At 27.4% G+C, this 18,206-nt stretch overlaps 1 protein-coding gene across 5 annotated transcripts in view; it reads left to right on the forward strand.

Annotated features, from left to right (window-relative positions):
* LOC136979054 (uncharacterized) overlaps positions 1 to 16,867 on the forward strand; it is a 129,119-nt gene extending 112,252 nt beyond the window's left edge. For all 5 annotated transcript variants that reach the window (XM_067274952.1, XM_067274951.1, XM_067274950.1 and 2 more), the window contains 5 exons: positions 5,227 to 5,455; positions 8,244 to 8,484; positions 9,709 to 9,884; positions 12,146 to 12,409; positions 16,425 to 16,867. In XM_067274952.1, the coding sequence (XP_067131053.1) occupies positions 5,227 to 5,455; positions 8,244 to 8,484; positions 9,709 to 9,884; positions 12,146 to 12,409; positions 16,425 to 16,741 (1,227 nt within the window). In that variant the 3' untranslated portion in view covers positions 16,742 to 16,867. The remainder of the gene's footprint in view (positions 1 to 5,226; positions 5,456 to 8,243; positions 8,485 to 9,708; positions 9,885 to 12,145; positions 12,410 to 16,424) is intronic.
* The last annotated feature ends 1,339 nt before the right edge of the window (positions 16,868 to 18,206 follow it).

Consider the following 18,206-nt stretch of genomic DNA (forward strand, 5'->3'; position numbering starts at 1 on the left):
AAATATCTTTTAAAAAACAAAAACCTTAAATTTCCAGCAATAAAAAACATTTAATAATAACGTGTTCGACTGTTTTAAACAGCCATCATCAGTTAAAACGAACTTAAAAAACAAAAGAATGCAGAAAAAAGAACCCAAGCAATACAAATATTTAAAATTCAAAATAATTCCAAAGCAAAAATGCCGTCGTATATTAGAAACTAACAAACAGCGCATGCGCTAAATATCGTAGTAAGAATGAAAAATAAAATAAAAATACAATAACGAAAATACTGCCGCAAAAATATTTCTATTACAAGAAAGAACGTTATGCATTTCGGTAAAACGACTTCCATGCCGTGGATAAACCGTCTGCGTCTCTATGGTTAATGCAACCCGTGTTAACGTGGGCTTTGTAGATTTCAAGCTTTTCTAGATGTTTCAGCATTTGTTTGTTGGTCGTGGCCCTAATAATAGACGCTTTGTCCCAATGAACGTCGACCTCCTGATGCTTAGCGAAAGCTGCTAGCACAGTAGTATCCAAGCTCTTATTGATGGAGTATCTATGCTCCTTAAGCCTCTGCTTTAAATGTCTCATAGTTGCACCAACGAATACCAGATCTGTATTAAATCGACAATCCTTTAAAGGTATAGAATATACCCCGTCTTAAAACTCTGGTTCTCTTTTTTCTTGTCGTTTCTCAACAATCGATATATTGTAGGATTACGTCGATACAACAAGCTTATGTTGTTATTTCTGGCTACTTTCTTAATCATCGTGTGCAAGAAAGGAAAATAATTGAGAATCACTTTTCTTCCTTGATTTATAGGAGGAAGCTGCCGATTTTTTGTCTTCCAATATTTGTCGATAAGCCTATCAATCTCCTTACTCCGATATCCGTGTTGTAATGCTGCCATGCGAATGTAACTTAATTCCTTATAGGTGTCAATAACACTGGTGCAATGTGTGTGAGCATGCTTGATCCAGGCATGAAAAGCTGCATATTTAAAATTCATCGGATCGAAAGAATTTTTTGGTATAATAATGGGCTGATAGCTGGGTTTTCTATAAATGTCCGTCCATATTTGACCCTCCTTGCATGTGATTGAAAGATCAAGGAAGAGGCTTAAAGGAGCATAGATACTCCATCAATAAGAGCTTGGATACTACTGTGCTAGCAGCTTTCGCTAAGCATCAGGAGGTCGACGTTCATTGGGACAAAGCGTCTATTATTAGGGCCACGACCAACAAACAAATGCTGAAACATCTAGAAAAGCTTGAAATCTACAAAGTCCCACGTTAACACGGGTTGCATTAACCATAGAGACGCAGACGGTTTATCCACGGCATGGAAGTCGTTTTACCGAAATGCATAACGTTCTTTCTTGTAATAGAAATATTTTTGCGGCAGTATTTTTGTTATTGTATTTTTATTTTATTTTTCATTCTTACTACGATATTTAGCGCATGCGCTGTTTGTTAGTTTCTAATATACGACGGCATTTTTGCTTTGGAATTATTTTGAATTTTAAATATTTGTATTGCTTGGGTTCTTTTTTCTGCATTCTTTTGTTTTTTAAGTTCGTTTTAACTGATGATGGCTGTTTAAAACAGTCGAACACGTTATTATTAAATGTTTTTTATTGCTGGAAATTTAAGGTTTTTGTTTTTTAAAAGTTTATTTTCCAGTAGCTAGTTTACTTATTGCAGCTAAATATCTTAAATATATTTTCAATTTTTGTAAAGAAGTTAGCATACCACTGCATGATTCAGTCATCACTCCTAAAAAATTATGTGCCGACCATTCAACACTTTCTTTTTCAAATCTAAATAACACCTTGAAATCGCTGACTTGTGAATAAAGTTTATAATATTTTTAACATTCTTTAGATTAACTACTTCAGCCATGGTTAAACATTAACAGAAAATAAATGTAGATAAAAGCAACAACAACAAACCACACTTCTTGCAGTTGAGTCTATGTCTGACTAGATGCATATATTTTGAAGGATATGCTTATTATTCTAAGTAAATGCTTCTAACAACAAAATACAATATATTTGTTTTTTCTCTGATAAAATAAAAAAATAAAACCATCTACAATAGTTAGAATAAAAACATCAAATAATTGTAATATTTAAAATATAAATTAAATATTCATGCGTGTAGTATGTATGTGAGATTATCAAGCTTGTTAAACCATCTTAAACCAACTTTAATTCATACAAATATTTTACAAAATGTACAAAGCTTGTTTTTAATTTTCTCTATTTTCATATCTCATATGACATAATAGATTTTAATATTTGGTCTGAAATTATAAGCAATAAAGAAATTTGCTTATTTTAATTATAAGCAATTTCAAATTATAATTTGCTTATAATTTGACATTTGCTTATAATTGATAATGAAGTTATTAAAAGCAATATCAGATAATTAAAAATACATTTCCTAAATTATTTCAAAATTAGTTTTTTAAACTTTTAAAAAATGGTCAATTATGCTGTTTCCATACTGTATTTTTACTTAATTCCATTTCTCTTAACTAATGGTATTATAAGTAAAAAAAAATCTTTTTTTAAACTTATAAAGAACTTCTCATTCATTTTTTAAAATTATTGTTACATTTTGTTACAAATTACAAAAATTTTTCTTTAATTTATTATCTTATTCTTCTTGCAAAATTTTGATGTTTTAGTTTTGTAATGGTTTATCTTTGTCATATTTTTTGTAACTGAATTTTACATTAATTTCTGTTATTACTTCTGTATAAAATGCTGTATGAGACATAAATTATTGAAATAATATGAATAGTATTATTTTCTTAATTGGACTGTCAAGCTAGTATTGCTATTACAACACAATTTTTAAGAAACTTATTTCTTTTTATACTCAATAGAAGGTAAGGAATAATACTATAATTTGGAAAAAATTGTATGACGACAAGTTTTTAAAGTTGGGAATTGTAATTTATTTATTACATTTAGCTGATACTTGTCATCAATATTTTTATGATTAAAATCATAATATTAATCACTCATTTATAGTTATTTGATAATTGTTTATATCATATTTTTAACAATTTCATATATTTGAAATAATAGAATCAAAAACAACTGTGTAAGAAAAAATAAAACATGAAGTTCATTCAGATATTAAAACAAAAAAATTATTTGTGATATTATAAGAAAAGAAAAATAACAACCTAAATATTAAATTAACTTTCTCATATTTGCAGAAAATCAACAGAAAAAAAGTTCAAATAATCCACAATACCAAAGATTTAACTTAAAAAAACTGAAATACTTAACCAAAAGCACTTTTGCTCATAAGCAGATTGAGTTTCTGTTGGAGATGTTCTAGAAAGGAAACAGATTCAAAAGGTCAATTTGATTAGTTCAAATGTTCATGACTAAATATGACATATTATATCTCTGTAGAAGTAATAACATGATTCCATATGTTAAAAATCTTCAGTGTGGAAATATGGCATGCTATGGGATGTTTTTATATACAATGTCTCTGCTAAGAATAAATTTGCTGACTTACTGATGAAAATAAAAGTTTGGTTTTATTCCATTTTGGTTTGTAATTCTCATCGGAAGCCAAGATGACTAAAACTGTCATCCTTCTTTGATACTGTGCATCTTTTTGCAATACACTTGTTCAAATTTTTTTCAGTTGCTCCAACATATGCTAGAGTACTTCTTCCTTGCTTTACTAACAGCATGCTATATAAGCCTGATTTTTTTCTATCTATTCATCTATATCTAATTTTTGCAACAGTCTGCATAGTGTGAGTAAGGATGTAACAGATATCCAAGAAGCAAGGTTCTTGCACAGCTTTAGCAATTTATAACTACAATTTATTTAAGCTACCTGCAAAAAGCATGCCTTCTTTTCTTCTGATGTTAAAAGTGTTAGGTGGAAACAGTTTGTACTTAATTCTGTAAAGTAAATTTGAGGCTGAGAACTCACTATCATGCATAATATTCTGAATTGTTTCTAATTCTAATTTTAATAGAGTTGCAGAGGAAGAATATTTGTATGTTCTCCATATGTGTGAAATAAAACCAGGATTAACAAATTTGTTAAACTGATGTGACTTTCTAGTTGGAAATAATGGAAACAAACTGTTCTTGTGATAGATGCTGAAATCAGATAAGGGAACACACCTTTTGATTTCCAGCAATAGTTTAATATCATAAAAACGTTTTTGACCTATTCTTTAATCTCAAAATGCTATTTTTATATTTGATTTGTTAGTCCTAACTGAGGAAAAGCTATTAATAGGTCAAAAAGCATTTTTATGGTATTAAACTACTGATAGAAATCAAAAGGTATGTTTTCTTATCTAATTGCATTAAATCCAGTGATGCTGAAATCAAAGTTGTTATCATGAAACAATATTAACAAATCAAGGAAGGCAATTATAATGGTATTTTGTGCCTCTAGCAAGAACTGATTATATGGAAAAATATTATTAACATGATCAAAGAAAATACCAAAGTCATTTATGCCATGCTGCCACTCTGTTAAAAAAATCATCCTCATACCTATATCAAAAAACTGGATATGGGATTGCTAACAGTTTATGGAATACCCATTCTTCTAACTGTCTTGTAATTATTTCAACCAAAAAAGATGACAGTGATTAACTCATTGGACACCAGATTACTGCAGATAAAACTTACTGTTATAATGAAAATAATTCATTTGACAAATTAAACAAAGCTTGTCAACAATAACCTGTCTATTTCTCATATTTATTTTATCTTCTAATGAACTTTCTGAGAAGTATACAGCCTCAAGTGTATGGACAGAGGGGTGCAAACTACACATCTATCTTATAAAATTTTCAAGTTTTGACTTGGTTTAACAGACATAACCACTTCATAGTTTGAATTTTTGAAGTTAGAATGCAAATGGAATCACACAATTAATGTTGTAAAAGGCAAACTAGCTTTTCTCCAAAGCAAAAGTAGGATGGCAACTTTTGTTTACCAGAGATCTTAAAAAGGCCAATTAACTTTATGTACCTTAGTTTCAAGAAATATTCCAAGAGCAGCTATGCATCTCAGAACCACATTTTGAAGTATAGTATTACCTTTTTAAAGTTACAGATTTCAAAAGAAAAATTTTTAATGAAAAAATGTATAATTAAATTTCTCTTGAAAAATTCTGCATATCATTTCATAAGAATGTTAGTTAATACTCTCATCATTATTTAATTTATTTATTTTTAGTATCATAATGGATCAAATGAAATTATGTGCCATTATTGTCTTAAAGTATTCGTAATTAAATTTTCTTCAAGAGGACTTGGTTTTGTACTAAAATTTTATGATCATCTTCATAAGCATCAGTGTAAATCATCATCAAAAAAGTGTTCATCTTGCTGTTTAACTTTTTTAAATATTCAAGATTTGAGGAACCATAAAACACGGGATCATCAGAGTATGGCGTCAGTCAAAGGTAATTAATTAATCAACATTTATATGAATTTATACAAAAAAAATTTTAAGATTATTTTAAAGTAAAATTTAATTATCATTGATAGAGTTATTTTTGAAATATTTTTGTAAAAATATTGTGAGAATTTTTATACTAATATAGAAATATGTGGTAAATTTAAATGGTTACTAACTGAAATAAGCATTTAAGATAGTAAATAAGTAAGGTTTATTGTACTAGGTGTAAACCTGTTACAAAGGGGGTTACAAAAAGATATTCACAAAAAGACAAATATATAACTTCACATATCATAGTGCTTGGCTATAACAATCCTTTACACAGATTATAGAAATTATTATTAATTACAATTTATAACCAGATGGAGAAAATTACATAAAATCATCATCATTGGTCGCTATGTAGATCTTTCAGTTGTTTTCCGTTTTCCTTTTCTTGGGAATTGTCTTTATGTGGTTTACCACGCCCCCTTCTTTGCATGGTAGCTTGACTCATTTGTTGAGGAGAGTAAGATAAGGGACCAGGATATGATTCTATCCTGGAAATTAATAATAACAATATAATTAATCTAAGGATAGTCTACTCACAAATATCCACTTCCGTGAATTAATCATATTCCAACTATTTACAGCCTTCCAACTTACCAATACATAACACCAGGCTCTACTCAAAAGTTCACCAACACCACCGACAACCAGCACACTCTCCCCTTAAGATAGATAATATAGAAATACTTTTGAATTTCAACTAAATAGTTTTAAATTCAGATATTCAACTTGATGTTCAGTATTGAAATTCAAAATTAAAATATTTTATTTCTTTAATGTATTTTAAATATAAATTTGAAGATTTCTATGAAAATAAAGTAAAATTTATTAGTAAATCTTTAATATGTGATGATAATAATTCATTATTGTTAAACAATCATTAATATGCAGTGGTTGCCACTTATTGTGATCAGCTGCTTAATGTAATTAAACTCCATTTTCCCAAATTGCTTCTATATTTCCTGTGTAAAATCTTATTAGTTATTGTGATCAGTCTGTTACTTATTATATCAGATTAAACTATTGTATTTATGATATTTATAACTGACAAATAAGATTAGTTTAAGATAATTAAGAAGTAATATACTTTTTGAAAGCATATTACATTTATAGAAGTAATGAAGTTTCTAAGAAAAGCGATTATGAGCTTGTTGCAGCAATTATGTATTGGTAAATTAATATGTTGGTTTTCTTAATTTTTTGTATATTCAGTATACTATATTGAACCAAATGGTTATGCAGCCCCCACTCATCATTCTCTCAGTTATCTGGCCAACTGTGAAAAAAGTTTGGTGATCCCTGCTTTAGACAGATGGTAATATGCCGACATCTGGCAACTATGTATTTTTCATGGATCATTTTTCTATCATCATCAAAAAACTGCTGCTAAAATTGAAGATAAACTATTTCCTGATTTCTCCAAATTAAAGCTATCTGTAAAAAATAATTTATTCTGAATGATATTTATTGTTTCATGTGTTTTTATCTTTTTTGTTATTGGTATTGTTGTAGTGGGGGTGGCATATATTATCTCTGAGACATTGCCAGATTTTTAATGTATAATCAAAATTAATAAATAAATGAGCATAACATGTGTATGCATATTTTGCAAACAGTGTTGCCAGATGTGTGAAAAATTATTTAATTACATTCCGAACTGGCATACAATTTTTTCGTGGTTTGAACTATTTTCAAATTTGTGCACTGCAAAGTCTCAAATCAGCTTAAAAGTTCTCTTGTTTAAATTAGTAATGTCAGTATTGTAGATACGACAAATAAACTGGTTACATGTAGACTAAACCTACTAGTTGTATTTTATCTTTACTAATTTGTAAAGATAAATACAATTAGCAAGTCAGCTTTACTAATTATGCTTTGAAAATTGATAACCAACAATTTCTATTTAAAGCTGATAAAATATACAAACTTTGGACTTAAAACTGTAAAAATCTAGTACAGACTCAAACTGAACAAAGTAATAGGAATAAATGTACATCATACTATCATATAATGCACTCTCTATCCAAAAATGCTTTGTAGGGTGTCTTTTTTTCCACCTGTATTCTTATTTGTGATATTTTGTTACACTTCTAAATATTCTATAATGTAGTCTTTGATTAACTGTTATCATATAGAAATGTTGATTTTTAAAAAAATACTTGAATTAGAATAATTACTGGCTATAAATTATAGATACTGGATAGAAACTGTAAATTATACAAATAATCTATACTATTCATCATAAATAAACTATTATAAAATTTCAAACTCATTAGTATGAAAAAATTAGTTTCATTATTTATTGAATTTTGTTATATATATATATTTTTTATGTAATTATTATATTTATGAAATTCTATACTTCTCTTAATTATCTTTATTAAATTAATTTTTATCATATTCTTGCCTTACTATCAATGCATTAAAATACCAGTTTTTTAATCCCATTTTCAAAACATCAAATATAAAAGAATTTAAAGTCTATAATAAATTTTGGAAGAGTTAATTCTTAAAAAGGTCAAAAATAAAAATTGCTTAATGTGTTTTCATTTAAGCAGTTTTTTATTTTATAAAGGTGATGCCAAATACCTATTATAAAAATGTAATTTAACTAAAAGTTGAATTACATTTCTATAATTGGTAAATTTAGTTTTTTTTTAATATTAAAAGAATTGAATGAGGCTTAATAATTACTTTTATTATACAAGTTATTTATTTATTTATTTATTATTATATTGTTTCAGGTGTTGTTCCTATAAAATCATTAAGCACAAAACCAATAATTGTTACTAATCCTCATATAAAACCAAATAATAGTGATAATTATGAAGTCATTATTATTGATGACAAAGACATAAACAAATCAAAATTTAGTAAAAAATGTTCAGTCTTAGAAGAGAGAGATGTATCTTTATCTATAGCCAAAGAAGTAATTGGTTATTCTTGTTTTGAATGTAAAAATAGTATTGAACAAGATCATTTCAAGTATGTATTATCTATAATTTCTTTAAAGTACATAATATGAATTATAAGCAAAAAATTTAGCGAATATATTGAAATTATTAATAAATAATAATTATAATTTTTTAATTATTTTCTTACACTTGGAGACTAATTACAATATAAAAGACTAATATACATAATATCAGACTAATGATTCACCAAAATTTATTAGAATACTTAAATGTCATTTATATTACAGTAAAACCTGTGTAAATCAAGAGCTGTATTCCAGTCACTTATCTTTTCTCTCTTCTTTCAGAGATAAATGACGTCAAAATGAGAGATGAGATTTGCCTTCTAGAAACAGAGACAATTCTGATCACTAGTAAGATTCTTGTCTTTGTTGTTGATATCATGATTCTACCAGGTTGATTATACATGTTCAGGTTATCTGCACCTGCAACACAATACAGAATTTTAACCAATAAAATTGTAAAATTTTCAAAAATGCAGAGTACAAAATTATATATCACGTGGTAAGGAAAGCATGAAGTTCAAATAAAGTATAGTTTTGACAAAGATATGTATTTGTTTTATAATGTTTTTATGGATTGTCTGTGTTTTGGGTAACATTGGTCAGCCAGAATGTGAATGGATATTTGTTTTGCTGGGCAAACATTCCTGAAATCATTGTTTGGGGTGGTTTTGACACCCCAAACAACTGAAAGGTGTTTTTACTATTACTGTTTGAATCTAGCCTTATTCAGGTTAAGTTACATTGTTCATACCCAAAAACATCTGTTATCACATTGGATAGGTTTCCAGTTTATAGTAAAACTTAACATAAAAAATCATTCCATTCTGAAAATTTTTTTTCATTTAAACAGGTTTCCATTTTATTCAGGTTCTATTTTAGACAGGTTTTACTGTAATTTAACTATTTTAAGTTTAATTATTTATATTTCTAAATTATCTAATAATTAAATAGTTTAATGGTTAATTACTAATCCAATAAATTTTGAAAAATTGTTATAATTTGATGTTAATAACAGCATTGATTGTATTTATTATTATGAATAATATACTTTTAAAAAGTAAAAAAATAAGTACTGTTGGATTGAAACAACTATATATTATAACATGAGAGATATGCCTGATACATTCCTGAAAATTATGCTGTTAGCTCTTAATAATATCTATTTGAATTAGATTTTACTTGTAAAACATTTTAAAATAATTTAATTTATAACTTTTAATATATTTTAGAAAGTTTTCTGTATGTAAGATATGTCATTATTCAACTAATTGCAATAAAGCATTCCTAAATCATATGGTTCATCATGAAAATAATTCAGAAAAACTGCAAACCAAATCAAGCATACAGTTCAACCATCCAATGTTCTGTGTCTGTGGTTTTTCTCATTCCAATGCAGACATCCTTGGTGAGAATTATTTAAAATTTAATAAACAGTAAGAGAGAAATATAAATTTAATTATTTATTAATCATTTACTCTACAATTGATTTATAAAATATTGCCTTAGATGAAATAAATTATAAGACCAAATTATCTTCCAGATTTTTTTTTATTGGGCTAAGTTAAGGCTAATTAATAATAAGATACAAAGCAATTAGCCAAATTGTTTTGTATCTGATTATTAATTAGTCTTAACATAGTGCAATAAAAAAATCTGGAAGACCATTTGATACTACAAGTGTATCAGATTGTATATGTTATTACATTATAAGATGAGAAGAAATACAAAATTCTTTTGAAAAGAATTTTGTATTTTTTCTCATTTTATAATGTAATTCTATAATGTAATTTTCATCTTATAATGTATTTCTATCATGAATTTTTTAAAGTAAGAATTTGAGAAAAATTTGTTTTGAAAATGACAACAGTTTTAATGATTAAATGTAAAGATTATTATAAAACTTACAAATTACAATTAAATACAATAAATTTTAACTTAGATATATTATGTTTTTGTAAAAAAGATTTGAGGCTTTCTTTCTGTTATAATGTAAATATAAATCTGGAAAGATTGATTATTAAAGTTTTACAAAACTTTTAGCAACTTCTGTCATCTTAAAAGTGATGATTATTTATATTTAATTAATAAAAAAAAATTATGCAAAATACAATGTTAAATAAAATATTGTTTCTGCATAATTTTGTTTTTTAATTTAGTAACAGGTAATGACATCCAGGTACCCATTTTAAATGCATATTTATCAATAATCGTGGGTAATACTATACCAAACATAAATATATCATTAATCTTATGTAAATTAATATATTTGTATAGGCAAAAAGGATCAAATTTTATAAATCTATAAAAAAAGTCATTTGCAAACTAATAGCTGTGTTGTATTATTTTTGAGATTTCCATGCAATTAGATCTGTGAGATAATAATTTAATTTATATATATAAATGAGGATGTACACCCCTAGGCCATTTGACCAATTGCTACAAAACTCAGCAGTTACATTTACATACTTCTAACTTAGATATTGTCGTACATCTCACTCCAAAATATCTATTGAATTTCTGTAAATCAATTAATTTCTGTCTACATTCAATTTGCTTATTTACTCAAAGCACCATCTCTTGGCAAAAAATTTAACAAAATAATAAACTAAATATTATTCTTACAAAAAATGTATATATTTTAAAATTATATCCTATTACATTTACTTAACTACTGAGACAATGATATAGCACTGATATTACTGCAACAGATAGCATATAGCACGTACCACTGAGATTTTTTTCATTTCTGAATGGTACTTTCTTAATAAGTGCCTTCCAATAATCAAGTGGATAAAATCATCAAACTGGTAGTTAGTTAGTTGTGGGTTCAGGCATTGCCAACAGGCTGGCCACATGCAATTTTCCGGGTTTCCTTCACATTAATAACATCTAAATAGCATCCAGGTTCCCGTAAAAGTCTTACTGGGATGCATCTGACTTGGCAGATTGCTCACATGTCACATTACCATAACCAAATAAACTAAACTAATTCTAAGAGAGATTATTTATTGTGACATTGTCATAATGCTGGGTTGAAACTTTTTGTCACAATGTTCTGAATTCTTTTATGGTGTAGCCCTGTACATCATACTTTTCCTGTTAGCAATAGAGTTGTCTAGTCATTTAACTCTGTTCAGGGAAAAATTTTGAATTGAAGTAATGCGACTTTCAGTTCAAACCAGAAGTTCATATATAGATAATCTGGGCTTCCTGCCCCTAAGCTTTCCATATTTGGTCTCAATTTTCATCTAACTCCTTTCTTGACATTAAGGAAGGACAGACATCAGATGGAGGACCATGGGAATTTACAGGTCTACAATTTTTTTAAATTGCAGGCCAATAATTTTTCTATAAATTGTTGTCAAAAAAGTATCCTATGAAAATTTAGTGTTTAGCTTATAAGAATTTGAAAGTTTTATGGTCTAGGAGTGGTGATATCCAAGCAAGAGGCAATGCTCTGGAGCTAGTTGATGTAGGTTCAAACCTTCAGAATTTTAGTTTAGTTTTTTGTGTGTGACATTATTTTATTATTTTACCACATCATTAGCATTATTATTGCTATTATTATTTCTTGCATTTAAAGTTAATAAAATTTTTAGTATTATATAACAAATTACTGTTAAAGTATTTTATATTTATATATTTTTATTCTTTCCATAATTTTAGCATCACATCTTTCTTATTGCAAAAAAACATCATGTTATTCCTCTAAACAAGATGCCTTAGCTGCAGCTGTTAAATCAGAACCAGAAGGTGAATATTTTGATTGTCCATCTGCATTTTTTCCTCCACTTGTTGTTCTTGATGATGATGATGAAGAGGAATCAATTAACGAATCCTTTGCCAAGTTATCTGCACCAAATATTTTACTTGAAGAAGAAAAAATACTTCCAATTGATGAAACTATATTGGAAGACCAAATATCAAAGGGTAAAATATTATAAAATTTTATTATGTATTTTCATACTGTATATTGGTTTAACATATAATTCAAAACTAATTAAATGAAAAATTGAATTCATATAATTATATAATCTAAGTTTTTATAGAATTTTTTAATTTTAAACTGATATTTATAGAAAACTAATATTAAAGTTACTTCAACATAATAGAGAACATTCTTATCCTTGCTTGTGATGAAGAGCTCTTAGTCTTTATTTCTTTATTTAGACATAAAAGATTTTTTTTAATTATTTTACAATACATTACAAAAATAAAATAATTGTTATATTGCTTTTAAAAACAATTATCAGTCTTTCATTTGCATTTAATTATTAAAACACTTGTTGAAAATTTTTATGATGATCTGCAAGCATTCTGTTATAATTAAATTATTATTTTATAGTTTTTTAACTATTCTTGCCATCCAAACTTTTCTTATGATAATTTTATAAATATTTTATTTATAATTTCATGAATGCAGGTTGCACAGCTCTCTAGTGGCAAGTTTTGAGTACTATGTGCCAAGAGCAGTTAGTTTTATGCTTAATTTGTTGTTGTGATACATTCTTTTTGTATAAACATGTGTTGATTGCATTTTGCAATTTCCTTCAGTGAGTGCAAATGAGTGAAGAGCTTCTGGAACAGCTAGATCCAATGAAGATTTCTTGAAAAGCATCATCACTGGCAATAAGACATGTTTCTATGGGTACAATGTGGAAACAAAATGTCAGTGATCAGAGTGGGTGGGAAAATCTTTGCTGTGATCTAAAAGACACAAGTTTAGTTAGCATGAAAGAAAAACTCACTGAGTACAGCATTATTAACAGCTTTTTTATATTGCTAGTACTTGCAACGAATCTATGATCGTTGTCTTCAGACAAACGAAAATTTAAAAACAAACACAAGGGCAGTTGAATGTGAAGGTCGTGATCACTGTTTTGTTCAATTCTGAAATTGTCATTCAGAATTGAATACTATTTGAAGGTGATAAAATTTCTTTGTGAAGCAGTGAAGAAAAAAAGACTGACTACTTGGGAGAATGGCATGATGACAATGCACACCTGTCCACACATCACTGCTGATAACAGAAGTTTTGGACAAGAACTTGACACCACTTGTTCCCCAACTTCCATAATCAGTGGACTAAACCCCAGCAGACATATTTTTGTTTCCCAAATTAAAATCATTAAATTTTAAAAGCATTTATTTTTCTGAAAAACAATTAAATTGCTTTTTCACTAACCTTATAAAGCTTTCATGACACAGTGAAAACTAGGTTTAGCAGACACCTGCACTTAGTTGATAAAACGTACAGCCCCAGCAACAAGACTATTGATGTATTTTTTCTTGATTCAGCAGAAACTATCTTTTACAGGAAACACAAAAATTTTATACCTTTTTCATTCTTCAAAATCCCTGTCAAGAGGGCAGTATAATTGATTACATGCTTTCCATGAATGTCAGTTTAAGAAATATCATGCTTATCTTCAGTGTCATCATTTATAAAATTTTTTTATTCTTAAATTTGTCAAATGATGTTTTTATAGTTTTATTTTAGATACTCCTCTGATACTCTCCACTCAAGCGTTAGTAGATTGAAGATGGCATTTCTCCCTTGCATAGCTATATATACATTTAATATGTTAAATTAATTATTTAATATTGAAAGTTTTAGTTGTAGTTTTAAATTGAATTTAATGAAACAAATCCATTTTTCATGTTTTCTGTTTTTTATCACATGTTCAAAAGATTTTTCATATATAATAATTTTTAAAGACATCCAAATTTAAAAATACACACACACACACACACACACAGCTTTAAAATAAATTATTGATTTTGAATCAATCATAATCACTCTGAAAATATTGATGTAATTTTAATTACTATTGGAAAAACTATTGAAGATATAAAACAATTCAAGTAATTATGTCAGAACATTCTATGGCAGAATCTATATTATCTCTGTTTAATGATGTACAGTATAAAAAGAATATTAGAATTAAAATATGTTTAATATGAATTTAGAAATAATGAGAAATATAAATTGATTCGTTTTTTTATATTTCAGTCATGTTGCTATTGTGCTTCCTACAGTAGATAAAAAAGAATTATTTGATAGTTAAAACTAGTATTGCTGTTATATTAATATATAAAATAGGCTTTGATATCCAATTCTATCTATAGTTTGAATTTTTCAAAATTATTTATGTACCATATATCAATTAGCTAAAAAAGATGAAAGTGGAAACAAATATACTATATTTACTCGCATATAAGACAAGGTTTTTATTCATTTATCACAGCTTCAAATTCCTAGGTCATCCTATATGTGCGAATGAAAGATTCTTTGCATTTTTGCCAATAATTTTTGTGAACCGTGTATTCACATTTTTTACTGGATGCTCACCCCCTTGTATTTAAAAACAAAAGTATTTTATCTGGGTCATTTTAATCGTTCTTGTATATTGTCAGGAGTAAAGATAAATAGCAATAGGTAAAACAAAGCTTTTGAATTGAATTCCAGATTGAAATTCCAAAATCACACAGGAGCCTAATATAAGTAATAAGTAATAAGTATAAATTAATCTATTCCCATATGAAAACAGATTATTATTCAGAAATCAGAATTTGGTGGAACTCATAAGTGTGGTCCTAATCGACAGAGAGTGGATTCGACTGTTAAGAATTGGCCAAAAAAGGTTTCCGATTGTCCAGCTTTACATGAACAAATTATGTCGAATTTACAAGATTTTTCCTTAAAGTTTAAAATGCCAGTAATTTTTGTGGGACAATGTGTTCATTTACATTCATTTGATATTTTACTTTGTGATTAAATGAAATAAAATTAGAATTGTATTAATAAATCTAATTTTCTTTATTTTGATCTTTAAAGTCACATCTCGTCCTATATATGAGTAAATACAGTATCTATATATATATGGTATGTATATATACCATATATACATACTATATATACCATATTTACTCGCAAAAAAAAGTGGAAACATATATATATATATGTTTCCACAGCTATTTATTAAATTCATTTAGTCTTACACCAATATATCTTCTGAAACATTAATATTTGTATAAACGATGCAAAAAGTTCACTGAGTTCAGCATTATATCCACGTTTGCTTGTCGCAAGTACTTTCGACGAACCTTACTGTCGTCGTCTTCAGGCGAGATCGTAAATTTGCCGAAAAACTTTTAGCAAGAAGTGAAGTTGTGCAAATTGCTTGTGCCACTGCTTCTTTAGTTTCAGCAAGTTGTAAAAGAGGTTTTTCGCAGTTTCCATCTCTTAAATGTCGGTACGACAATATTCACGCCAAAGACCGCGTTTTCGGCAAATTTACGATCTCGCCTGAAGAACGACGACAGTAAGGTTCGTCGAAAGTACTTGCGACAAGCAAACGTGGATATAACGCTGAACTCAGTGAACTTTTTGCATCGTTTATACGGTCTTTGGCGTGAATATTGTCGTACCGACATTTAATATTTGTATATTTGAATTAAAACATTATAAGTAATGATTTTATAACAAAAGTCAAACAGTTTGATTTTAAAATGTTTCAGTGTAACTTAATAGGAACAGTTTTAAAATACAAATGTCATCAAGTTTGTAAAATAAATGACTAATATGATTACAATATTAATTGAAAGAAAAATAAAGTAAAATAAGAGTAAGAATAAAATTAAAATAAAAGAAGATAAAAAAAAATAAGAATAAAAAAAATAAATATTTTACTTATTTATTTATAATTTATTATTTATTTTTCTGCCAATCCATCTGTAATAAGTTTAAGTAAATGTGAAAATTATCAAACTTGATTGTTAACGAAGTTGTTCAGTTGAAATTGATGTAATATTGCATTATCTAAAGTGCTATTTAAAAATTTAGTGTATTTAATTATATTATTACAAATATATATTCTAAATCCTTGAAATCATTTAATAAATCATATTATGCTTTTAGAATTAACAATTATGTTTAATTTAGATGAGAAAGATGAAAGACCAAACATGCTGAATGCTTTAGGACTTGTTAGAAAGAAATCATCCTCTCTTCCACCAGGTACATCAGTGTTCCATGATGAAAGCAGTCAAGATGTGATTTTGCCTTCGAGTGGTGATTTAAGTCAATCTGTGAGCCCAACTGAAAAAACTGATAGCAAAGTTCATCCAGTGGAACTATCAAAACAAAATGAGGACCAGTGTGATGCGAAAACTATAACAGAGGTTAATTTAAGTGATTCCAAAAATGATAAAAGTCAATTACAAACACAGCCAACAGAAAATATCATTATTGCATCTTGACAGGCTTAATGGAATAAAGTTTTTAAAATAGAGTAAAAATTGTTTTCACTGTTTATAAAATTGTTCTATAACTATAATCTGCGTAATGTGATAATGTTGATATATATTAAAATACATAAAACTTTTTGTCTGTTTTTATTATTTTAGTGTGTAACAATTAGTGATAATTTTATACATCTTAAAATTAACTAGAATGAACATCATCAGTTACAAAATGTTAAAAGGTTAACATTTAAATATATTGTTGATTAAATAAAATTTTTAAACAAATATAGCCATTAGTTTCATCTATACCAGGATAATGATGACAGTAACTATATATATATTTTTTTTAAACAGTAAAATTTTGAGTATGTGAATTGATAACATTTTTGTAAATTTTCAAAAGTATTAAATATATATTGTAGGTTTTCAAATATATACAAATAAATATAATTTACAACATGTTTCTTTTTTTTGTTGATATACATAATACTTTTAACATCAATTTTCTTTTAAAAAATATTTCAATTAATACATCAATTAAATGAAATTGTGTCCTGAGATTGTTGAAGAAGGACAAGATATAAAGACATTTTATTGTTTCTTCTGATATGTGAATATTTTTTACACAGTAAAACCTACATAAATTAAAATTGGATGGAACTGAATATTTTTTCTAGTTTTCCAGTTTGAACAGGTTTTTTCAAACAGAAAATTGCACCATTCTGAAATTTTTTTTTTATTTAGGCAGGTTTCACTGTATCAGTATAAAACTGATATAGTAATATTGATGTTAAATGCAATGACAAATTCTTTTGCAAAATACTGCAAGAGATCAATCACTCTTGCCCATTCAACTGAGCACAGCAAATCTGACTTAATATTTCTCTGCAGTAATTACATAATTTGAAAAATGAATCATTGTAAATCATTTAGAATTAAACATCCTAAATGATTCTCACTGATTTCTTTTAATTTTTCCATCCTTATTAAAGTGTTCTTTTGCAAAGTTTAATTTTTTTTATCACTGCCCTGTGGGTAGTAAGAAGGCCCTTTTAGCAAGCCCATTGTGGGTTTGGCTAGATGATGAGGGACATGGCCAAACATATCCAGATATACCATTCCCCCAAAAAATTCCTGGGATTTTCTGATCCATCCAGATTTGATCCCAGGTCCCCAGAGTGGAACTGCTATCTTTATCGCTTGACCATTCTAACATCTACACATTTTAATTTTAACACTATATATATAAAACTAAATACATACGATAATCAGAAAAATTAATAAATCTGTAGGGGCCAGGATGGCCTAATTGACACCAGTTGTGAGGTTCCTCTGGCCTTAAGGACCTTATTAAAATTACCATCTTAATGAATAAGCACGTCAAACAAAACCTTTACTATCCAGAAAACAATTTTAATGTAAAATTTGACAAAACATTTTTGATCTTACACAAGACCACATCAGGTCAACAACATTCTAA

The sequence above is a fragment of the Centruroides vittatus genome, unplaced genomic scaffold (assembly GCF_030686945.1).
Source record: "Centruroides vittatus isolate TY-2023 unplaced genomic scaffold, ASM3068694v2 contig_575, whole genome shotgun sequence".
Classification (NCBI taxonomy): Eukaryota; Metazoa; Arthropoda; class Arachnida; order Scorpiones; family Buthidae; genus Centruroides; species Centruroides vittatus.